Source organism: Rhinoderma darwinii, chromosome 2 (assembly GCF_050947455.1).
Source record: "Rhinoderma darwinii isolate aRhiDar2 chromosome 2, aRhiDar2.hap1, whole genome shotgun sequence".
NCBI lineage: Eukaryota > Metazoa > Chordata > Amphibia > Anura > Rhinodermatidae > Rhinoderma > Rhinoderma darwinii.
Window position 1 is genome coordinate 377,554,286 of NC_134688.1, and position 25,485 is coordinate 377,579,770.

General features: G+C 40.9%; 1 protein-coding gene across 1 annotated transcript in view; it reads left to right on the forward strand.

Annotated features, from left to right (window-relative positions):
- Positions 1-25,485, forward strand: part of DIPK2B (divergent protein kinase domain 2B) — a 97,281-nt gene that overhangs the window by 44,298 nt on the left and 27,498 nt on the right. The window contains exon 3 of the mRNA XM_075850751.1: positions 22,990-23,163. Coding sequence (XP_075706866.1) covers positions 22,990-23,163 — 174 coding nt within the window. The remainder of the gene's footprint in view (positions 1-22,989; positions 23,164-25,485) is intronic.

Here is a 25,485-nt window from a genome sequence, read left to right on the forward strand (position 1 = left end):
TGGCATGCTAAAAAGTGTAAGGGAGGGGATGGGTAGCACAACTGAGACGATTGACAAGGCAACAACAGTAAGATACAAATTGTCTAACAAAAATAGTGCTCTAGAAAAAGGGTGAAGCATCAGGAGGGATCACTCTGAGGTATAAGCACCTCTGTAAGAAACACTAAATAGAAATAGTACCGTAGTTATGATGACATTCTGTTAAAATTCTGTAGGATGGTTGGGAAGGTGAAACACATCCAACATCACACATCATGAAGTGTACAATGTGCGTAGACTTCCGCTCTCCGGAGTATCTGTTCTGAATGCTATTGCTATTGTAACACAGTCAATGTGTATATTATGTATCCAGAAAACACCAAAGTACATCACAGTCTCTGTGTTTTGGCTTAGCTTGCGTCTACCATGTATATGAAGAGTGCCAGCTGGCATGTCTAGGTAGATCCAGTGTTTCCTAAAGTTTGGGATTAGCACATAATTAATTCTGCTATTATGTTAGCAGAATTTCCATTTTTCTGTAATTTATGGATACATTATTCAAGTATAAATACCGGGCAAAACCCAAATCTTTATTGTAACCAGATATAAAGTGAGTTACAAAATGGTGCGCTATACTACACCCTAAAGCATATGGAATTCTAAACAAATGAATCTATTCATCCATGAACATTTTAGTTTATATTGTAGGAGACCGTTTCCAGACAATTGAATGTTAGTGAGTATGAGAATGGAGTAAATTTTTATACAGGCAACACTATATAATGAACTTTTCTGATACCATTTAACCCCTTAAAGACACAGCCTGTTTTCGCCCAATGGACCAGGCAGTTTATTTCCAATTTTACATGTGTCACTTTATGTGGTAATAACTTGGGAATGCTTTTATTTTTTCAAGCGATTCTGAGATTCTTTTCTCGTGACACATTGTAGGTTAAGTTAGTGTTAAAAATTTGGTCAATACAGTCAGTGTTTATTTGTGAAAAAAAACAAAAAATAGAGAAAATTGCATAAATTTGCATTTTTATTAATTTAAATGTATCTGCTTATAAGACATATAGTAATAACACACAAAATAGTTGCTAATTAACATTTCCCATATGTCTACTTTATGTTTGCATCATTTTTTAACATTCTTTTATTTTTCTAGGACATTACAAGGCTTAGAACTTTAGCAGCAATTTCTCACATTTTCAAGAAAATTTCAAAAGCCTTTTTTTGATGCAACAGTTCAGATCTGAAGTGGCTTTGAGGGCCTTATATATTAGAAACCCCCAATAAAATCACCCCATTTTAAAACCGGCACCCTTCAAAGTATTCAAAACAGCATTTAAAAAGTTTCTTAACCCTTTAGTCGTTTCACAGGAAATAAAGCAATGTGGAGGCATAATTTACAAATGTAAGTTTTTTTGCAGAAAATCAGTTTTAATAAAAAAAATTCTGTGACACAGAAGGTTTTTCCAGACAAACGCAACTCAATATTCTTTTCCCAGATTCTGACGTTTTTAGAAATATCTCACATGTGGTCCTACTGTGCTAATGTACTGAAGCGCCGACCTCAGAAGCAAAGGATCACCTAGTGGATTTTGGGGCCTCCTATTTATTAGAATATATTTTGGCCACCATGTTAGGTTTGAAGAGGTCTTGGGTTCCCAAATAGTGGAATACCCCCAAAAAGACACCATTTGGCAAACTTAACCCCTCAAGGAATTTATGAAGGAGTATGGTGAGCATTTTAACCCCACAGTTTGTTTTTTTTTGCTGAATTTAGTGTAATTAGGCCATAAAAATGAAAATCTATTTTTATAAGGCATAAAAGAGAAAAAGCACCCCAACATTTGAAAACCAATTTCTCCCTATTAGGAAATACCCCATAAGTGGTAAGAAAATTCTGTTTGGACCCATGGCAGGGCTCAGAAGGGAAGGAGTGCCATTTGACTTTTGAAGCTCAAGTTTTGCTGGAATGGTTTTCGAGTGCCATGCCGAAATTTCAAAGCCCCTGAGGGACCAAACCAGTGGAAACCCCACAAAAGTGACCCCATTTGGGAAACTACAGCCCTCAAGGAATTTATCAAGGTGTATAGTGACTATTTAGACCTTACAGTTTTTTGCTGAATTAAGTGGAATTAGACCGTGAAAATGGATATCAACATTTTTTACAATAAAATGTTGAATGTTTTCATTTCCACAAGGGATAAAGGGGAAAAAGCACCCCAACATTTGTAAAGCAATTTCTCCCAGGTACGGCAATGCCCCACATGTGGTCTTAAGCTGCTGTTTGGACACATGGCAGTGTTTAGAATGGAAGTAGCGCTATTTGGCATGCATATTTTGCTGATTTGGTTTTTGGATGTCATGTCGCATTTGCAAAACCCCTGTGGGACCAAATTAGTGGAAAGCCCCCAAAGTGACCCCATTTGGTAAACTACTCCCCTGAAGGAATTTATCAATGGGTATAGTGTGCATTTTGACCACACAGGGTTTTTTTCTGAATTTAGTGGAATTATGCAGTGGAATTGAAAATTGCATTTATTCTGATAAAAATTTGTAATTTTTACAAGGAATAAAGGAGAAAAAGCACCCCAACATTTAAAAAGCAACTTCTCCTGATTACAGCAATACCCCATATGTGATCATAAACTGCTGTTTGGACACACGGCAGGGTTCAGAAAGGCAGGAGCGCTATTTGGCATACAGATTTTGCTGATGTAGTTTTTGAGCGCAATATCGCATTTGCAAAACCCTGAGGTACCAGAGTACAGTGGAAGCCCCCAAGAAGTGACCCCATTTTAGAAACTGCACTATTTTTTGTGATTTTCACAGCACTGGCCCACAATTGCAGGACTCTGAGGTCAAATAGTGAAACAAATCCTTAAGTTGTGACCCCTATTTTGGAAACTATACCCCTTATGGCATTTTATGGGGTGTAGTGATCATTTTGACCACACAGGTGGTTTTTTTTCCTTAGGAATGAATGCGCAGCAGATGGTGCAAAGGGAAAATTTCAATTTTCCACTGATATTCCTGTTTAGTGCACAGTATATTGTGCCCAGTTTGTGCTACTGAAGACAAATATGTCATAAACTGTTAAACGGGTTCTCCCAAGTATGGCGATGTCTGTTTGGGCACACTGTAGTGTTCAGAAGGGGGGAGCACTAATTGGCTTTTGGAGCACAGATTTTGGTTGGTAATAGTTCTGTTTGGGGTTTTGCTGGTATTTCAGTTTATAATGTGGGGGAATATGTAAGCTGTGCGTAGTACCCCAGGGCATTATAAGAGGGTATGATAATGTGGTAAATAAATAATAAAAAAAGATGTGTGGCCAGTGTCGCACTGATAAATGGTGCCCAATCTTATCCGCTTTTGGAGAACTCTGCACATTTTGCATCGCCGTATGCTGAGAGACAGAACTTTTTTCTTTTTTCTCAACCGGAGCTGTGTGAGGGCTTATTTGTTACGGGACAATCTGTCGTTTTTATTGGTACCATTTTGGGGTACATCTGATTTTTTTATCACTTTTTTTCCATTTTTTGACAAGCAAGGTGACCAAAAAACAGCAAATCTGACAATGTTTTTATGCTTTTTCTTTTTTACAGTGATCATTATGCGCTATAAATAACATTTTTGCTTTATTCTGCGAGTTGATACGATTACGGCTATACCATATGTATATAGTTTATTTATGTTTTGCACAATAAAATCACTTGTTTTTTAAATACTTTTTTTTGTGTCACCATATTCTGAGAGCCATAACTTTTTTATTTTTCAGTCAAAAAAGCTATGTAAGAGCTTGTTTTTTGCCGGACAGGTTGTAGTTTTTATTGGTACTATTTTGGGGTAAATGCGACTTTTTGTTTACTTTTTCTTCTGTTTTGGGAGTGGTGGTGACCAAAAAATAGCGACTTGATAAGGGACTTGAAGGCCTGAACCTCTGATCTTTACTCTAATACATTGCACAACCCACGTAGTGCAATGCATTAGAGCTGTCAGTTATTCACTGACAGCAAGCCTAATAGGTCCCACCACATGGTGCCATAGCAATAATCGGCACCGCTGCGATCACATCACAGCGATTGTGATCGGCTTCAAAGCACAAAGATGCCGCGATCAAACCACTAAGATGCAGTGATCACTTTTGATCATGGCATCTAAGGGGTTAATGGCTGGGATCAGAGCTAGCTGATGTAGTAGGCTCGTCTTCTGACACTGCGCCATCTTGTTTCTGCAGCTGGAAGCCTTTTATGCCCCGCCTCTGGGCCGGACCTAACAGGCTTCCGTACTTGACAGACAGGAGGCCATTGTTAGGCCTCCAGTCTGCCAAAGCAGCCAGGGTTTCCGATCTGCTAGTAAACCACATGGATGCAGCGCTCGCTTTTGAGCACTGCATCTAAGGGGTTAATCAGCCGGATCGGAGGCTTACTCCGGTCCTGGCCATACAGCAGGGTGTCAACTGTAGTATACAGCTGACACCCACTGGTGATGGTGTGGGCTCAGCTTCTGAACCCACACCAGCAACACATCATACCTATACTGATGTTGAGAGTTATGCGGTGAAAAAGCTGCGTTTCTGCAACAAAAATCGTAACTCAGAAAAAAAAACAAATCTAATACTTACCCAGAACTCTCTGCTCCTGCGTCCAGCCCGGCCTGCAGGGATGAGGTTTCATCCCATGTGACTGCTTCAGCCAATCACAGGCAGCAGCGGTCACATTGGATGAAACGTCATCCCAGGTGACCGGGCTGTAGGACATCAAAGGGGTGCATCGCAATGGCTACGGGTAAGTATGATTTTTTTTTTCTTTTACCTGCTATTTTCCACAGCAAATATTCCGGCCCAAAAACTGCACCCCAATTTTGTGCTTTTTTTTCTGCCGGAATTCTCTGGGCGGATATGCTGTGTGCTTTTATGCAGCGTATCTGCCTTGTGTGAACATACCCTTAAGGTTAATATCTATGTTAGTTTAGGATGATGAAGGAAATATTCTCATGGTGGCCAGGGGTGGTGAAGTGATTAAATGAGTTGTCCACTTTGGATCAATGTGATGTCTGTGTAACACATGGTCTTGGTAGATCCCCAAGAGAAAGAGACGCTATTTATAGGTGCTCTTTGTAAAAGATAAAGGTTACGGATTAAGAACTCGATTAACCTAATAGGGTATTTGAAAATAATTTTTTTCTCTAATCTATACAGCCCATTTAATATCTCTAGTTGCCTAAGGTAGTAAAGGGTTAATATCCCTGATGATCTAGGAAGGCATAGGGGTTAATTTCAGTGGTGGTTTATAGGTTAATTTCCCTGGTGATCTAGTGTAATGACAGGGTTAAAGTATAAAAGTTAATTTCATTGGTAGTCTAGGGTAATGACACGGTTAATAAGCACCTATAATATCCCTTGGGCAGCATTATATAACCATAAGACATAGTCTATAATTAAGAAAACCTATATACGCCTCATATTAATGTATACAGAAAAAGAGTCTTTTAGACACGTTAGTCCAAAAATATAAATTTTATTTTATTTTTCCACAAATAGGAAACCCTCCCAAAGATGCCCATACATGTACATCCAAGATTAAAACATACTTAAAATTGAACAAACTCCGAGGTCACCATAGCCTATTTGTTATAATAGTGCATAATATACAGCAGGTAACATAACAGCACCAGGGAAGAGCATATAATCTTCAAAATTGTGAGAGGTCCTAATAGTATCTGCCTCCACTCTACCTAGGTAAAGTCTGTTAAAGATGTTAAACTAGCTACCATACATAAGTACTGAGCATAATTACATATCTATTACCTATGGCTGACATGATGGATGTTGATGGTTTCAGGAGAGAAACACCTCGACGCGCGTTTCGCACCCTGACGAATTGGGTGTAAAGATGTATTTATGGCATACGGCTACAACAGATAGAGTAAACAGTAGATAGTAAAAGTTACAACTAAGGACTACCATTCATTCAGTTGCCCAGCCCATTACCAACTGTTAGCCAAATATATTTTCCCATATACATATTCTTATTTTCCTTTGCTCTGTTGTCAAAGCCTCACAAATTAGAGGTCATCTATGTGAGGGACCGAAACACAACAATACATTATTCTAATTTTGTCTTAAAACCATTAAATGTGAGATACGAGATTGCCCAACCTTTTACTACTGTAACTGTTACTGTAGTCTTTAACCCCTTAAGGAAAGAGCACCATTTTGGGGTACATATAATGTATTGTATAACTTTGATAAATTATATTTTTTTGGGGGTGGACCGCAGTTTTGCCATTTTTTTGGGGGTTTCGAATTTACGCTGTATACCTCGCAGTATAAATAACATGATATCTTTATTCTCTGGGTCATTATGATTACAGTGATACCAAATTTTTATCGTTTTTTTTATCTTTTAATACTTTTACACAACAAAAACACTTAAAAAAAATTGCCATAACATTTTAATTTTTGCATCTAGGCAGCTTTATAAAAACTTATTTTTTGCTGAACTAATTGAAGTTTTCATTGGTACCATTTTGGGATACATATGACTTTTTGATCACTTTTTATTCCGTTTTTTGGAAGTCGGGGTGAACAGAAAACAGCAAATGAGCACGCACCATACGTAGCAGTTGTTAGCTATTTTATACAGCTGACACCCAGCTGCTGAGATTGCCCCCCGAAGCCTGTGATAACACTTCACAGCAGCTCCGAACTTCTAGGTCCACGCGACAGGGACCGAAAACCTGTAATCCATGCAGGCTTAAAATATAAATTGCAAAAAATAAATAGCTTTTCCTTTTGATGGACAACCCTTTGAATAAGGCACAGAAAAAGGAAATACACTGCAATACATAAGTATTGCAGTGTATTGCATGAGTGATCCATTGATTGCATGCTAAATTCCCCCAGGGGGACTAAAAAAGGTAAACAAAAATAAAAATGTTTAATTAACCACTTGAGTATCCAGCTCATTTTGGCCTTGAGGACCAGACCCATTTTTTCAAATCTGACATGTATCACTTTATGTGGTAATAACTCCGGAATGCTTTTACCTATCCAATTGATTCTGAGATCGTTTTCTCGTGACATATTGTACTTTAGTTTAGTGCAAAAATTTGGTCGATAAATTCATTGCTTATTTGTGAAAAACACCAACATTTAGCGAAAATATGAAGAAATTATGATTTTTCCAATTTTAAATGCATCTGCTTGTAAAACAGATGGTAATACCACACAAAATAGTTACCAATTAACATCTCCCATATGTCTACTTTATGTTTGCATCGTTTTTTGAACATCTTTTTATTTTTCTATGACCTCACAAGCTTAGAACTTTAGCAGCAATTTCTCATATTTTTAATAAAATTTAAAAAAGCGATTTTTTTCAGGGACGAGTTCAGTTCTGAAGTGGTTTTGAGGGCCCTATATATTAGAAACCCCCATAAAACACCCCATTTTGAAAACTGCACCCCTCAAAGTATCCAAAACAGCATTCAGAAAGTGTTTCAACCCTTTAGGCGTTTTACAGGAATTGAAGGAAAGTAGAGCTGAAATTTTCAAATTTCATTTTTTTTTACAAAATTCATATGTAATACATTTTCTTCTGTAGCACAGAAGGTTTTACCTGAGAAACGCAACTCAATATTTATTGGCCAGATTCTGCAGTTTTTAGAAATATCCCACACGTGGCCCTAGTGCGCTAATGGACTGAAACACAGGCCTCAGAAGCAAAGGAGCACCTCTTGGATTTTGGGGCCTCCTTTTTTCAGAATATATTTTAGGCACCATGTCAGGTTTGAAGAGGTCTTGTGGTGCCAAAACAGTGGAAACCCCCAAAAGTGACCCCCATTTTTTAAACTACACCCCTCAGGGAATTTATCTAGGGGTATAGTTAGCATTTTGACCCCACAGGTATTTTGCTATATTTTCTGGAGTTAGTCTGTGAAAATGAAAATCTACTTTTTTTCTGGAAAAACGTAAAAATTTCTAATTTTTGCAAGAAATAAAGGAGAGACAGCACCCCAACATTTGTAAAGCAATTTCTCGCGATTACGGAAATACCCCATATGTGGTAATAAACTGCTGTTTGGACCCACAGCAGGGCTCAGAAGGGAAGGACCCCCATTTGGATTTTGGAGCTCTGATTTTACTGGAATGGTTTTCAGTGCCGTGTCACGTTTGCAACGCCCTGGAGGGACCTAAACAGTGGAATCCCCCCAAAAGTGACCCCATTTTGGAAACTATACCCCTCAAGGAATTTTTCTAGTGGTATAGTTATCATTTTGACCCCACAAGTTTTTTGCTGAATTTATTGGAATTAGTCTGTGAAGATGAAAAGAGACTTTTTTTTGGAAAAAACACAGAATTTTCTAATTTTCATAAGGAATAAAGGAGAAAAAGCACCTCAACATTTGTAAAGCAATTTCTCCTGATTACGGAAATACCCCATATGTGGTAATAAACTGCTGTTTGGACCCATGGCAGGGCTCAGAAGGGACGGAGCACCATTTGGATTTCGTAGCTCAGATTTTGCTGAATTGGTTTCTGGGGGCCATGTCGCATTTGCAGAGTCCCTGAAGTACCAGTACAGTAGAAATTCCCCAGATGTGATCCCAATTTGGAGACTATACCCCTGAAAGAATTAAATTAGAGGTGTAGTGAGCATTTTGAACCCTCAGGTGATTTTATTAGAATTGGTCCGTGAAAATGAAAACATTTTTTTTTTTCCAATAACCTGTAGCTTTAGCTCAGAATTTTTAATTTCCACAAGGAATACAGGAGAAAAGACACCCTAAAATGTGTTACACAATTTCTCCTGATTACGGAAATACCCCATATGTGGTTGTAAACGGCTATTTGGACATACGGCAAGGGTCTAAACGGAAAAAGTGCAATTTCGTTTTTGGAGTGGAGATTTTACAAAATTTGTTTTTGACGCCATGTTGCATTGCGCTGAGGTACCAGTACAGTGAAAACTCCCGAGAAGTGACCCCATTTAGGAAACTACACCCCTCAAGGAATTCATCTAGAAGTGTAGTGAGCATTTTGACCCCCAAAGGTTTTTCAGAAATTAGTGCACAGTGGATGTTGCAGATATAAAATTGAAATTTTCCACATATATGCTATTTCAGTGCCCAATGCGTTGGGCCCAGCTTGTACCACCGGAGACATACGCCCCATAAATTGTTAAGCGGTTCTCCAGAGTACGGTAATACCCCATATGTGGTCATAAACCGCTGTTTGGGCACACTGCCAGGCCCAGAAGAACCGCCATTTGGCTTTTGGAGCGCAGATTTTGCTTGGTAGTAGTTTTGTTTAGTGTTTTACTGGTGTTTCAGTTTATAATGTGGGGGCATATGTAATCTGTGCGGAGTACATACATTTTTTGCGTGACACACTGTCGTTTTTATTGGTACCATGTTTGGCTACGCGCGACTTTTTGATCACTTTGTATTCCATTTTTTTGGAAACAACGTGACCAAAAAAGGAAATTCTGCCATTGTTTTTTATGGTATTTTTTTTACGGTGTTCACCGTGCGGGATAAATAATATGATATTTTTTTAGGTCAGGCCGATACGAACGCGGCGATACCTATTATGTCTAGTTTTTGTCTTTTTTTTCATTTTTTTTCTAATTATAAAGGGCTTGATCAGGGAAACAAGGCGATTATTGTTTTTATTACGTAAAACTTGTATTTATTTATTTATCTTTTTTTTCACTTTTTATTTTACACATACTAGGGGACTGGAAGATCTGATCTTCTGATCCCCTGCACAATACACTGCACTACTTCTGTATGTACTGATGTAGTGCAGTGTATTGTAACTAACACTTTACAACTGACAGTTGAGCCTATTACGTCCTGCCTTGGGCAGGACCTAATAGGCTCCCGTACCTGGCAACCAGGAAGCCGTTGCTAGGCTTCCTGGTTGCCATTGCAACCATCAGAACCCCGCGATTTTTCGCGGGGGGGGGCAATGAGGTGCAGAGGGAGCCCCCTCCCTCTGTATCAATCACTTAAATGCCGCTGTCGCTATTGACAGCGGCATTTAAGGGGTTAAACTACATCGATCGGAGAGGACAGTGATCGCTGTAGTTGCAGTGGGATGTCGGCTGTATATTACAGCCGACATCCGATGAAGATGGAGCGAGCACAGCTCCTGTGCCCGCTTCATCCTCAGGGCGTTACTATACGCCCATTTTCGGGAAGGGGTTAATAAAAATAGTGTGTTTTTTTTTTTACACCGCTTTCTCTGATCTCCTCACGTATCTCACAGAAGTGAGGAGATCAGAGAAAGTGACAGGAGCTTTCTCCTGCAGACGACGTCACAGACGGCTGTGATTGGTCAGTCTTCAGAGACTGACCAATCACAGCAATCGCCGGCATTGGGGACTGCTAATTGGTCCCCAGGCCAGTAGCAGAGACGGTTAGCTGTCAATGACTATGTGATTTCACATAGTGACAGTTTATTCCTGCGCCGTAATAGTACGTCGAAGGTACGCTGGAATAAGCGGCCAGCGACGTACTATTACGTCGAAGGTACGCAAGGGGTTAAAATTTTAAAATCTATATTTTAAAATGTTAAAAAAATCCACCTTTTCCAATTTTTCACATTTAACAAAACAATTAAAAAGAGTAAACATATCGCTACATCTGTAAAATTACAAACTTTTTAAATATCACACTGGAATTGCTGTTTTGTTGATCACCTCGCTTCCCCCAAAAAATAAAATAAAAAGTGATCAAAAAGTCTTATGTACCCCAAAATGCAAACATTCCCTCTCACAGGTCCAATGATAGAAAAATAAAAAAGTTATGGGTCTCAGAATATGGCGACATAAAACAATTATTTTTTTAACAAATTGTTTTTATTTTGTAAAAGTATTAAAATATGAAAACAACTATCTCCATTAGGGTATGTTCACACGCAGTGACCAAAAACGTCTGAAAATACGAGCTGATTTCAAGGGAAAACAGCTCCTGATTTTCAGAAGTTTTTTAAGCCACTCGCGATTTCCGCTGCATTTTTTATTTGGCCGTTTTTGGAGCTGTTTTCAATAGAGTCAATGTAAAATGCCTCCAAAAACGTCCCAAGAAGTGTCCTGCACTTCTTTTGACGAGCCGTAATTTTACGCGCCGTACTTTGACAGCGACGCGTAAAAGAAAGGCTCGTGGGAACAGAACATCGTAATTCCCAGTGAAAGCAATGGGCAGATGTTTGTAAGCGTATTAGGGGCGTTTTTTCAGGCGTAATGCGAGGCGTAAAACGCCCGAACTACGTCTGAAACCACTACCTGTGAACATACCCTCATGGTACTGACCCTCAGAATATAGTTAATCAGTAATTCTGACGGCACAGTGAACATTGTAAAAGTAAAGCCCCAAAAATAATGGCGGAATTGCATTTATTTTCAATTCCACACAAAATAATTTGTAAAAGTTCCTCAGTACATTATATGGTACATTAAAGGGAACCTGTCACCAGCATTTTAGGTATCAAGCCAGCAATACCTTGTGAAAGTGGGTGAAAAATCATTGTTAGCTAACCTATAAATATGTTCTAAGTAAGCTAGAGTAAGTAGTCCCGAGCTGTATGCAAATGAGCACAAAAGAGTCAAATCTTCACTCGAAAAGAGTCAGATTTTCATTCCTCCGGCATTTCAGAGTTGACTCCGCCTCCTTGTTTTTGTTTGACAGCTTCTCTCACTCCATTGCACATGAAATCCCGCGCTTGCGCATTGAGACACTAAAGCACCTGTTCTCCCATTATTTTACTGCACATGTTCGGCGCTTAGTGTGACGTCATCATATGCCATCGGTTCTTCTCCTAATCCAGCCCCCGTCTCCTGACAGCAGAGTGAACGAAGCAGTGCACAGCATCCCGACACTTGGAGTGAGGACCTGCGGCCGAAGAGGAGGTAAGTTTAATTTTAGTGTTTTGCTGATGGGTTGGGGTCCGACACACCCGCCAATCAGCTGTTTTGAAGGGGTTGCAGCCGCTCCTACGAGCGCTACTTCCCCTTCATTCTGGTTACTTTCTCACACTGAATCACCCACACTGACGTGTCAGCGATTCACAGTATGACGTATGACATGCGATAACGAAAGGGGGTGTGTACCCGCGCGGCACATGCGCAGTTAACTATTTCTGTATGAATGAAGCAGGGAAGGGTGGTGAAGCACGCATGCGCGATATTTGTAATGAGATTTTGGCATTTAGTGCTGGACAGGCGGCGTAGGTGGGCGGGGTTAAGATCCTCCGTCACAAAGTAAAACTAAATTACCATAAAAGGCGGTAAAAGTTTAAATTACAATATTTCGGGCAAGAGGAGGACATGAGGAGAGAAGAACAGATAAATGAACTATGGACAGCTGTGGCCACTGAGGGGTCAGGAGGTTTTATAAGGTAAGATGTTGATGACAGGATCCCTTTAAATGGTACCATTAAAATGTACAACTTAACTTGCAAAAATATGTTGACGGAAAAACAAAAAAGTTATGGCTCTTGGAATGCGACGATGGAAAAACTAAAATTAAAAAAACTAAAATTGGCTGTGTCCTTAAGAGGTTAAAACAGTTTATGGGTATGTGCACACGCTAGCTTCCTTTTACGTCTGAAAAGACAGACTGTTTTCAGGAGAAAACAGCTGCGTCGTTTCAGACGTAAAAGCTCCTCCTCGCATTTTGCGAGGCGTCTTTGACGCCCGTAATCTTGAGCTGTTCTTCATTGACTTCAATGAAAAACGGCTCAAATTACGTTTCAAAGAAGTGTCCTGCACTTCTTTGCCGAGGCAGTCAATTTACGCGTCGTCGTTTGACAGCTGTCAAACGACGACGCGTAAATTACTGGTCGTCGGCACAGTACGTCGGCAAACCCATTCAAGTGAATGGGCAGATGTTTGCCGACGTATTGTAGCCGTATTTTCAGACGTAAAACGAGGCATAATACGCCTCGTTTACGCCTGAAAATAGGTCGTGTGAACCCAGCCTAATAGGCAATAGGCTGAATTTTTCAGGTTCTCTGCAGCTTACCTTCAGCTTTGCAGTGTAGATTGGGACAATGTGAGCAGATTCATCTCATAATCATTAGAGGGTGGGGAATTCAATAACAGCAGACAGATCTATGGTACTGCTGAAGATAAAATAGCAACACTACTCACACCCTTTATATACACACACTGTGCATAGCAAAAGAACACAAAAGATAAAGGTCATGTATTACTCTATTAGGACCTGCACTAGGCATAACACAGTGAATCCGTTGTTTTTTTTGGAGTGTGCTTATTTTTATCTTTCCTCATATCTGAGGTGTGTCATGCCCCATAGGCCTTATTCACACGAATGTATTTAACGTCGCACGGACATATGTAATTGAATGGGGCCGTTCAGACATTCCGTGATTTTCAGGCAGCGTGTGTCCGCTGCGTAAAACTCACAACATGTCCTATACTTGACCGTTTTTCGCGCATCACGCACCCATTGAAGTCAATGGATGCATGAAAATAACGCACAGCACACGGAAGCACTTCCGTGTCCCACGCGTGATTCGCGCTACAGTTGTTAAATAAATGAAGGAGAAAAAAAAGCACCACATTCATTGCAATTTCTAAGCATCAAAACCGCGTGTCATAAGGATGGCATATGCGTGAAAATCACGCAGCCACGCAGCCAACACTGATGACACTCGGAACTGCAACGCGCAAAAAACGCTGCATTCTCCAGATGCAGCAATCTCTGTTTTAGCAACAGAATTGACTCCTTTTGTGCTTATTTCAATGTTATATGAACTTTGACCAATGGTGAGGACTAGGCATACACATGTTCTTGCTGGTGAAGCTCCAGGTTGAGAAGTCCTATACTATCTATAGAGTAAAGAGTGTGTTTTTATTTCTGCAAGTTACTGGCACAATCACTTTGCAGCGCTCATGACACAGATACATTCTCTGGTATAAAAATAGGACATTTTGTTTAAAAAGGTGAAATATTGTGAATTTCACACATTTTTAAGTCAGTTTGTTAATGTCTACTTTGGGATGGAAATTGTTCTCACCTAACTGCGAAAAATGTGTAGCTATCAGTCAGAGAGCAACTACTTATATTTGTGGAGATGCACTTTTATTTTAGTGAGTGCATCCGAAATGCAGTTTACATGTTAACTATTTTAAAGGTGAGAATTCCTGAAAGCCAATATAACAAGAAAAAACAGTCAAATGAGAGCACTCATTCTAATAGTAATATTTTATTATTATACTTATATATTTATACTAATAACAGTATTACATCTAATATACAAGGATACAATTATTATTTTCATAACTCAGTGGGAGCTGCCAAGATAATGTGTCTTATGTGTCTGAAAAAAATTCAGCTTTTTTTCCTTAAACAGCGCTACTCTTATGCATTGGTTGTGTCTGGTATTGCAGCTAAGCCACAATTCATTTAGGCCACTTTCACATAGGGTTTATGTCTGGCGTTTGAAACTGTGTGAGTCCGGCCGAAATGAGACTGAGCTGCAATACCAGGCACAGCCCTGGAAAGCCTTTAGTAATGAAGGATTTGGAAAAGGCTTTCCTAATCTCACACTAAAAATATTTCTCATGCATGGAGTCATAATGTAGACATGTGCAGGAAGCCTTAAAGGGGTTGCCTGGGCACGGACAACTGATGACCTATCCACAAATTAGGTCATCGGTATATGATCGGTGGGGGTCCAACACCCGGACCCCACACCGATCAGCTGTACCGGCTTCCTCAAGGCACCGGATGTTATGCACTGTATGCAGTGTTTGGTGCCGGAAGCAGATGGCTCCATACACTGCATAGCGGCCGTGCTGCATAACTGCAAATCTGCTCCTATTCCTTTGATCCATCTGCTTCCGGCATGGGCGTCTGGTGCCTGGAGGCAACCAGAGCAGCTGATCTGTGTGGGGTCCAGGTGTCAGACCCCCACCGATCATACACTGATGACCTATCCTGTGGATAGGTCATCAGTTGTTTATGCCCGACAACCCCTTCAATCTACAGGGCAAGTTATCCATATGCAGAGTTTATGGGGTAAAGCTTAAAAGGTGACTCCACCTATTTAAAATATAGCTCAGTAACCAGGGGCACATTGTAAATAGTGGCATACAGAACCCCCTGTGGATATCGCCATAAAGCCCCCTGTATATAGTGCCACACAGCCCCATCCCTTGTATATAGTGCCAAACACAGCCCCCTAGTAGATAGTGCCACTCAGCTCCACCCTTGTTTATAGTGCCACACAGCCCCCACCTGGATAGTGTCATTCAGCCCCCTCTTGTATAAAGTGCCACAGCCCCCTCCCTTGTAGATAGTGCCACACAGCCTCCCTCCCTTGTAGATACCGCCAGACACAGCCCCCTGTAGACTGCACCACACAGACCTCCCCCTTGTAAATAGTGCCATACAGCCCCCTAGTAGATAGTGCCACACAGCTCCCCCCTTGTATATAGTGCCACCCTGCTGCCCTCTTGTATATAGTGCCACACTGCTCCCCCTTGTATATAGTGCCACCCTGCTCCCCCCTTGTATATAGTGCTACCCTTCTCCCCCCCTTGTTTATAGTGCCACACTGCTCCCCCCTTGTATATAGTGGCAAAAACCCACCCCCAAAAGAAAATAAAAAAATATTGTCCTTACGTTGCCCCGCTCCTGAGAAGGACGCTCATCCTCCAGGCGGGACACATGCGCATCCATAGACCAGCGTGAAATACAGTGACATCATCATGCCGGCCAGCGCAGGGAGTCTTCCCAGCGCCTTATAGGCTGCAGGCCTAAGGTGGCCTGCAGCCTACAGTATTCATTTGTATCTGCGTCTTGGGGCCCGTGCCGCCAGGCCCATAAATGTTAGAGGCCGGGCAGCGCGGGCCACCGGGCATGGGGGGGTGCCGTGTTGGCGGGCGGCACGGGCCCACTCATACCGCGGGCCCCATAGTGGCCGCTACAGCAGTAGCTGCGCCACTGCCTGTAACGTTAATGACACTTTGTTTTTGGTGAAACTTAAAGAGTAACCGTACTTTCAGAAAACTTTTGATATTTCATAGAGACATATCAGAAGTTTTGATCGGTGGGGTTCGGGGACTGAGACCCTCACCATTGCTGAAACAAAGGTCCAGATGCACTCAGCTGAGCTCCCTGTACCATCGACTGTGATCGGCCGTAATCGTTAGGGTGTAGATGGGCTCATAGACATGTTGTGAGCGCTTCTGCACCTTCATTTCAGTGATGGTGGGGGTCAAAGCACCAAGGCCCCCAACATTCAAAACTTTTGTTATGTCTATGATATAGAAAATGTTTTCTGAAAGTACAGTTACTCTTTAACCACTTCCCGCTATTGGGCGCCCTGTACGTCCTGATTTACAGTGCATTCCCACAATAGGGCATACAGTTACGCCCTGTAGATGAAGCGTGCACAGGAGCTGTGCGCGCTTCATCTTCAGTGGCTGTCAGCTGTAATACACAGCTGACATCCCGCTGCAACGGCGGCGATGGCAGTTACCGCCGATCACCGCCGTTTAACCCCTTCAATGCTGCTGTCAATGGCGTCCACCGCATTGAAGTGATTGACAGAGGGAGGGGGCTCCCTCTGTACCCCCGACCCCCCCCCCCTGCGAGAGATCGCAGGTGGCGATGGTTGCTAGGCTTCCTGGTTTCCCAGGTACGGGAGCCTATTAGGTCCTGCCCAAGGGGTGTAGTTTACCAAATGGAGTCACATTTCAGGGGTTCTTACTGTACTATTACCTCAGGTGCTTTGTAAATGCAACATGGCGCCCAGGAATCAATGCAGCAAAATCTGCGCTCCAAATGTCAATTGGTGCTCCTTCCCTTTTATCCTGCCATGTATCCAAACAGCAGTTTATGACCATATATGGGGTATTTTCCTACTCTAAAGAAGTTGCTTCACAAATGTTGGGGTGCTTTTTCTCCTTTATTTGTTGAGAAAATGAAAAAAATTTAACTACTGCTACATCTTATTGCAAAATAATGTAATTATTCATTTTCACTGCCCATTTCTAATAAAATCTATGAGACACCTGTGGGGTCAAAATGCTCACTACACCCCTAGATGAATTCCTCAAAGGGTGTAGTTTACCAAATGGAGTCACTTTTATGTAATTTCTACTGTACTGGTACCTAAGGGGCTTTGCAAAAGCGACATGGTGTATAAAAACCAATCCAGCTAAATCTGCTCTCCAAAAGCCAAATGGCGCTCCTTCCCTTCTGAGCCCTGATGTGTATTCATACAGTAGTTTATTACCACATGTGGGGTATTTCCGTACTCTGGAGAAGTTGCTTTACAAATGTTACGATACTTTTTCTTCTTTATTTGATGAGAAAATGAAACATTTTGACTTAAATCTACGTCTTAGTGGAAAACAAATGTAATTTTTCATTTTCACTGCCCAATGCTAATAAAAAACTATGAAACATCTGGGGGGGTCAAAATGCTCACTAGAATGGACAAGAATATGACCCTTGGTAGCTGGCGGGCACAATATACATAAACACAGAAAAAGGCTGCCTGCAACAGCCAAGCCCAACTTCCCAGACACCACTAATATATGAAAAAATTATAACCTTTATTAGCTACGTATAGCTGGACAGACCACATTAAATGATTTAAAATTATCACCAGCCGAGATCGGACACACAGATGTGTTACCTGATTGAACAGGCATATAAAGTGTATAACGTAGGAATGTATCTTCCCTATCCAGTTAAGATTGTTAAACAACTAGTAGGTAACAGTAAGTCCGGTCAGCGGCAGTGTCTAAAATACTAGCAGCCCCCCCGACATGTTTCGCTACTAAGTAGCGTCCTCAGGGGTACACGGGGCTAATGGCGGCGCGGAATAAAAGAGATCCTAATATAGACACGTAAGATGACGCATCCAAAGGTGTGTCGGGCCAGATGGCCTATGGCAATGAGGGAGACACAAGGGCCTCTCAGCTGTGTTTGGCCGACGAATGAACGACAAGATAAGGTAATTCAATCAGAGACGGGAAGCGACGCATGCGCATAGGGATGAAAGAACGACTCAGTGCATTCAACCCAGCTCAAACCGTGACTCTTCGAGTGAGTCACTGGCGCCTGCGCAGGTGCACAAAACAGCAACATAGTGCCAGAGAAGTTCACTCTGGCTACCGATGTCTAACATCATGTGTAATGGTACCCCTTGCCATCCTCGTCATGTTAACGACGCTTAGCAAGTATGTATCCACCAGTCAGGCCGGTACAGGGGGTAACCAGGTAGGAAAGAGCCCATAGTCAATTAAGACAAATATAGGGTGATTGAGCTGACATCGATACATACTGCCGGGGTCAGATGTTAAACCAATAAGGAGGGAACCCTTCAGTGTTCCATCCCCATATAGACCAAAGTGTATATTTGACAATCGGTTGCTATATTGTAAACTGGGTCACAGACTGGGTTCATAAGCCAAAGGCTACTGAGTCCGATTAATACCAAAAATTAGGGCACATGTGCACCAATGTAAGTCAGATTCAAGGGGTGACATCCCCATGTGCAGACACACATCGGAGAGCATAATAATTCCCCACAAAGAAGGGGGGGGGCTGTCATCCACAACTAAAAAGTACCTCAGAGATCCCCACTTAGGGATGTGCCATACTTCTGAGGGTTGACACAGGATCAAAAGATATGTGTATAATATGTCAGTGACAATAAACCGCCACCATCATGTGGTCAAAGCCATAATAAATATAAGTACGTCGATTAGTCTAACCACTTGGTTAGGAATGATTGTCATATTATTTGGAAGAGTTCTCCACATTAATGTAAAGAACTCAATGGCAGATAAGTAATGTTCAAATTATAAGTAGTTTTTATATGTATATATGCAGTTCTACAGAGGTCCAATAGTATGGACAAAAACAACAACGAGAAAGAATTCTCGATGTCCAACTGTAGAGTTAAAGAAACGCACTGAAGGTAAAACCCTCGTTCAGACCAAAGGGAGACATGGTATTAAGTCGGTGGATCCTGCAGAGAAATCAATCCAGCAAAATCTGTACTCCAAAAGCTAAATGGCGCTACTTCCCTTCGGAGTCCTGCCGCTTGCCCAAACAGCAGTTTATGACCACATGTTGGGTATTTCCGTACTCTGGAGAAGTTGCTTTACAAATGATGGGGTGCTTTTACTAATTTATTTGTTGAAAAAATTCTGAGGTAAAGCTACATCTTATTGGAAAATAATGTAATTTTTCATTTTTCACTGCCCAATTCTAATGAAATCTATGAAATACTTGTGTGGTCTAAATGCTCACTACACCCCTAGATGAATTCCTCAAGGGGTGTAGTTTCCAAAATGGGGTAATTCCTTTGTTTTGGCACCACAATACCTATTCTAAACCTGACATGGTGCCTGCAATATAATTTAAGATAGGGAAGGCCCTAAAATCCTCTAGGTGCTCCTTTGCTTCTGGGGCCTTTGTTTCAGTCCATTAGCACACTAGGGCCACATGTGGGGTATTTATAAAAACTGCAGAATCAGAGCAATACATTTTCAGTTGTGTTTCTATGGTAAAAACCTCCAGTATTACAGGAAAAATGTATTAAAATGGAATTTCTAAAAAAAAAATAATGAAATTTGCAAATTTCCCTTCCACTTCTCTTTAATTCCTGTGAAACGCATAAAGGGTTAAAAGAGGCTCTGTCACCAGATTATAAATGCTCTATCTCCTACATAATGTGATAGGCGCTGTAATGTAGATAACAACAGTGGTTTTTATTTTGAAAAACGATCATTTTTGCGCAAGTTATGAGCTAGTTTAGATTTATGCTAATGAGTTTCTCAATGGACAACTGGTTTGTTTTTACTTTTTACCAACTGGGTGTTGTACAGAGGAGTGTATGAGGCTGACCAATCAGTGACTAATCAGTGTCCTACACTTCTCATTGTTCCAGCCCAGCATGATCCACAGGACAGTGTGATTGTGCAGTGAAAGAAACTGGGCTGGAACAATGAGAAGTGTAGGTCACTGATTGGTCAGCCTCATACACTCCTCTGTACAACACGCAGTTGGTAAAAAGTAAAAACACGCCCAGTTGTCCATTGAGAAACTCATTAGCATAAATCTAAACTAGCTCATAACTTGCTCAAAAATGTTAGTTTTTCAAAATAAAAACCACTGTTGTTATCTACATTACAGCGCCGATCAGATTATGTAGGAGATAGAGCATTTTATAATCTGGTGACAGAGGCTCTTTAAGAAACTTTCTAAATGCTGTTTTGAATACTTTAATGGGTGCAGTTTTTAAAATGGGGTGATTTGTGGGGGTTCCTAATATATAAGGCCCTCAAAGTCACTCCAGATCTGCACTGTTCCCTAAAAATACAGGGTTTTGAAATTTTCTTGATAATGTCATAAATTGCTGCTAAATTTATAAGCCTTGTAACGTCCTAGAAAAAGAAAAGGATGTTAAAAAAATTATACAAACATAAAGTAGACATATAGGAAATGTTAACGTTAACTATTTTGAGTGGTATAACTATCTGTCTTATAAGCAGATACATTTGAATTTAGAAAAATGCAAATTTTTGCACATTTTCTCTAAATTTTGGTGTTTTTCACAAAAAAAATATTGAATTTATCGACCAAATTTTTTCACTAACATAAAGTACAATATGTCAAGAGAAAACAATCTCAGAATCGCTAGGATAGGCAAAAGCATTCCGAATTTATTACCACATATAATAAATAACACATGTCAGATTTTAAAAATGAGGCTCTGTCATTTGGTCCAAAAGTGGCTGCGGCGGGAAGAGGTTAAAGGGAATGTGTTGCCAGAAAAACATGTTTTTTTTTAAAAAATTAAACATTTAGTGTGTGGGTGGTTAAACATTGTTCAAATTTTTTTTATTTTTTTGCACGAGTCCAGGAAATATTATAAATTATTTCTAATTTATAATACTACCCATTTTTGGTCACTAGATGGAGCTGTTCCCAAAATTGCAGCATTGCAACATTGGGTTAAAAGCCCTCGCTCTAGTGAGCTCTCAGCATCCCCCCCTCCTTTATCCTGGCTAGTGCCGGGATAAACGAGGGGTTTGAACGGTGTAACCTCCTACACTGTGTGTCGCCATTTTTTAAGGTAACCCACAGTGTAGTAGGTTTACATACAGTAGTAAACACACACAAACACGAACATACATTGAAATCTCTTACCTGCTCCTGCCGCCGCGGCTCCCTCCGGCCCATCCGCTCCGTTTGCTGCCGCTGGTGCAAGTGCAGAAATCCGGAAGCCGCGACCGGAAGTAGTAATATTACTGTCCGGCCGCGACTTCCGGTCCACAGGAAAATGGCGCCGGACGGCGCCAATTTCGAATAGGACTGTGTGGGAGCGGCGCATGCGCAGTTCCCACACAGACGCCGTACACTGCAGTCAATGGGACGGGAGCCGTTCGCAGTCCCTATGGGACTGTGGCTGCCGTATTCCATGTCTGTATGTGTCGTTAATCGACACACACAGAAATGGAACAAAAAATGGCAGCCCCCATAGGGAAGAAAAAGTGTAAAAATAAGAAAAAGTAAAACACAAACACACAAATAAATATAAAAGTTTTTAATAAAGCACTAACATCTTTAACATATAAAAAAATAATTTCTGATGACACTGTTCCTTTAAGGAGGCTCTTTTAGCCACTCCAATATTAATAAGACAGAGCTGAATAGAAATCTTGTTTAAAGTGAAATTGTATTAGCTAATTCCCCAATACATACCAACTACTTAGATCGCTCAATTTACAAACATGAGATATGAACTGGGATTAGAGAATGGGATCTCTTTTTTTTTTTTACCAGAAACAGTACCACTCTTGTTCATGGGCTGTGTCTGGTATTGCAGCTCAGCACCATTCAGCCCCTGTGAATAGAGATGAGCTGCAATACCAGACGCTCCCTTTGGACAAGAGTGCCGCTGATTCAGGGAAAAAAAAGCAGACCTTTTTTCTCTAATCCCAACCAACCTATTGGGAATTGTGGAGAAAGTAAACCACTGCCCCCCAAGTCATGTCAGTGAATTATAATGGCTGTTTACAGCACACTGTATCCTTTGAATGGTGGGAGCAGAAAGACTGTCTTAATGGGTCAATAATGATTGTGATAGCTTTTCCTTACTTTAAACAATATATAATCCTTTATAAGTTGAATGCATTGTACAGACAGTAAGGGTATGTTCACACGGCTTATTTTCAGACGTTTTCCGGGCCGTAAACGCCCCAAAAAAGGCTGAAAAAACGGAAGCTGAACGCCTCCAAACATCTGCTCATTGATTTCATTTGGCAAAACGAGGTTTTGTTCCGCCGGGGCCGTTTTTTATGCGGCCGTTTGAAAAAACGGCGCGTAAAAAAAAGTGCATGTCACTTCTTGAGACGTTTTTCATTGTGTCCCTTGAAAACAGCTCCGTATTTTGCAGCCGTTTTTACATTAGCGTGTGTACATCCCCTAAATGTGTCCCTCATTTATTTTCCTGGATAAGGGTCTATTCCCACTGCAGTGTACATTTGGTGTATGCGCTGAGAAATGCACAAATTCTGAACATGTCTATGCACACTAATTGGCCCAACAGATACCAGAATGGTGTAATGTTGGCATTGTTTTACCGTTCTTCTGCCAGTATACCTTTTGTTTCTCTACATGAAGAAGCTCAGACAGCTGAGCTTTCCTATGCAGCTGGTCATTGCAAATACGGTGCAATACAATTTTTTGAATTTATTTTTACAATGGGAGCCTATAAGCCACATAAGCAACTATATGGCAGTTGCATGTGTCCTGGCTATTTGGATGGCATATACGTTGGGAGATTTTCCCAACTCATATGCCAAAAATGCACTGCATACTTGTGTTAATAGACCCTTGGTCGGGTTGTATGCTTATTTTTAATTTTGTATGTTCTTAATCAGATTTTCCATCTATTGTTAAATCTCCATACATTTCTTTCTCTTCTGTATTTTCTAGGGCTTACCAGTTCAATTCCTTCGCTGCCCCTCACAACGTCTTTTAGATCGAATAATTCGGCGCTATAGTGAAGTGTTTGATGCAGGCAGTGTCTATATGGCACACCTGACAGACAAGGACAGAATGAGGTTGCTGTATACACTGTCTATTAACATCTACCCAATTGTTTTACAGGTAAGCTTCAGCTATTCTTCAGTTATCAAAATAGAATATTTATATTGTACTATATCACTAGCTTGTACAGGGAACGTTTGCAAATGTTTCCACTAAATACTTGTGATAGGTTGCAGTTCATCTTTCTGCAGTAGAGGGCGCTATGTTAAGTGATATAGACACAGCTGGTAAATTTACAACTTATTTTCGACTTTTGAACTCCATTTTTTTTATCTAAATAAATCCAAAGTTTTGTGCTGATTTTATTTTATAAATCCCCTTTTCAAATACCGCATTAGGGAATTATCAGTTACTAGAGAGGAGCCCCTTATTCGCCCTCCCTATCTAATGGCCATAGTGGAGAGCAGCGAAACGTCCCAGTGTCATTTGCTTTTGCATTGCTGTTCTTTTCATCCACAGATACAAACAAACAGAACGAAATGTAGTTGTGTAGTCTTAATAATACCAAGTATGTAAAATGTACAATTGAATGCAGTTTTTGGTATGGTCTAGTTAAAGTTCAGATGTCTCCTGGATTGAGATGTGTGGTAGAACCAATGCCGCATACCTATGGCCAATAAGAGAACTAAAAAAAGAAGGTCATACTATGTTATTAAGTCAAAATGCAGAAACAAAGACAAAAAAGATGAAAAACAATTAGGACGCACCCAATTGGTGCATAGCTAGTACCTAAGGGATATAAACCATGATAAGTTATACCCTCCCAGACCAAACGCTTCAAACCAGGACACAATAGATAAACAGTAAAATGCAATAACATATGCAATACAAAAATATATTAATAAAGCACATACAGAATTGTGTGATATCAATCCCCCCAAAAAATAAAAAATATATGCCTGAAAAAAAAATAATATCAGATATGCATATAACCAAACAATAAGTGTCCCCAGTGTGTCAAGGTAATAGGAAGGGTCCACAGAGGTTAAATTATTTTTGGGGCTAAATTCATATTATAACTTATATAGGGGTTGGGGCTTGATTTTTCTGTTAGAGAACTTTATATCCCATTTTTCCCTTCACAAAGCTCAAAATAAAAAATAGAAAAGGAAGGATCTAAGACCCAAAAGAAAAAAGTAAACCAGAATAGAATCTGCAGCATATACTGTGGTCAGAAATCCTTTCTAAAAGTGAACATTCAGCTTTTGATGTGAAGTGATCAATTACAAATTATTCTTTAAATATGTGCGAATATTATACTAAAAAGGAAGTACTCCCATAAAACATTTTCATTTTACAATGCTACTACTAACAATGTAGTTTGGGGTACAATTAACACACAATAGTTGCATGTAGAAAAACATATAATCTTTATTCAAAATACATAAACAATTAAAAAAGAGTCATGCAAAGCATGAACAGGACTTCCCTCTGTGCAGAGAGCAGAATGTAACAACTTAGTGACAACCATAGGTAAAGAAAAATACAATGCAACACTCATGATAGAGATGCAAAATACACATGTCAAATGATCCAGCTGATCAGTATGTATGAAAGCAGTACAATTGTCATAATTGTCGATATACCACTGATCACTCCCGGCGGGGGGCGGAGCTAACCGCACTGTGAGATGGTCGCTTGATCCCGGCGCTCCTCACTGAGATACAGATTTATACGGCTGGAGGGCTGTTAACCTCACGACAATGGTTCGTACGAGTCGGGACAAGTCGAGTGATTCCCGGGGGACACCGAAGGCCGGTAAAGTGCAGTCGGAGTTGGAGAAATTCCTCCACAAGAAGCAGTTCACCCCGGTCGGGAAAAGCAAGATGGCGCCGGAAAAATCGAATCCGCCGGGAGAGTGTCGAGGTGACGATTCCGACGATGAAAGCTCCTGCACGCACTCGGATGCTGGAGGTGGGTCAGCTCCCCTACCCATTACTAGAGCTTTCCTGAACAAAGCCCTGGCTAGCACGATGTCCCCAGTCCTAAAGGAATTGTCCTCCATTAAAGCGGACATACAGCACGTGGGGCAAAGAGTGGCAGTACTGGAGGACACTCAATCCGCCATTATCCAACAGGCGGAGGCCTTACAAGGGGCTGTGGCCTCGCAATTCTCACACCTAAATCATTCTTACCTACAACTTGAAGATCAGGAGAACCGCAGCAGGCGTATAAATATTAGACTGCGAGGCATCCCGGAGACTGTCTCCACGGAGGAGATTTTGCCCACGGTGAAGATCATTTTCTCGACCATTCTGGGCCAGGAAAAGGCGGCACAGGTTATTATTGAGAGGGCCCATCGAGCGCTACGACCTAAACCGACCCGGGATGAACCCCCCAGAGATGTTATCTGCGGCCTGCTCAATTTTTTGGACATGGCGG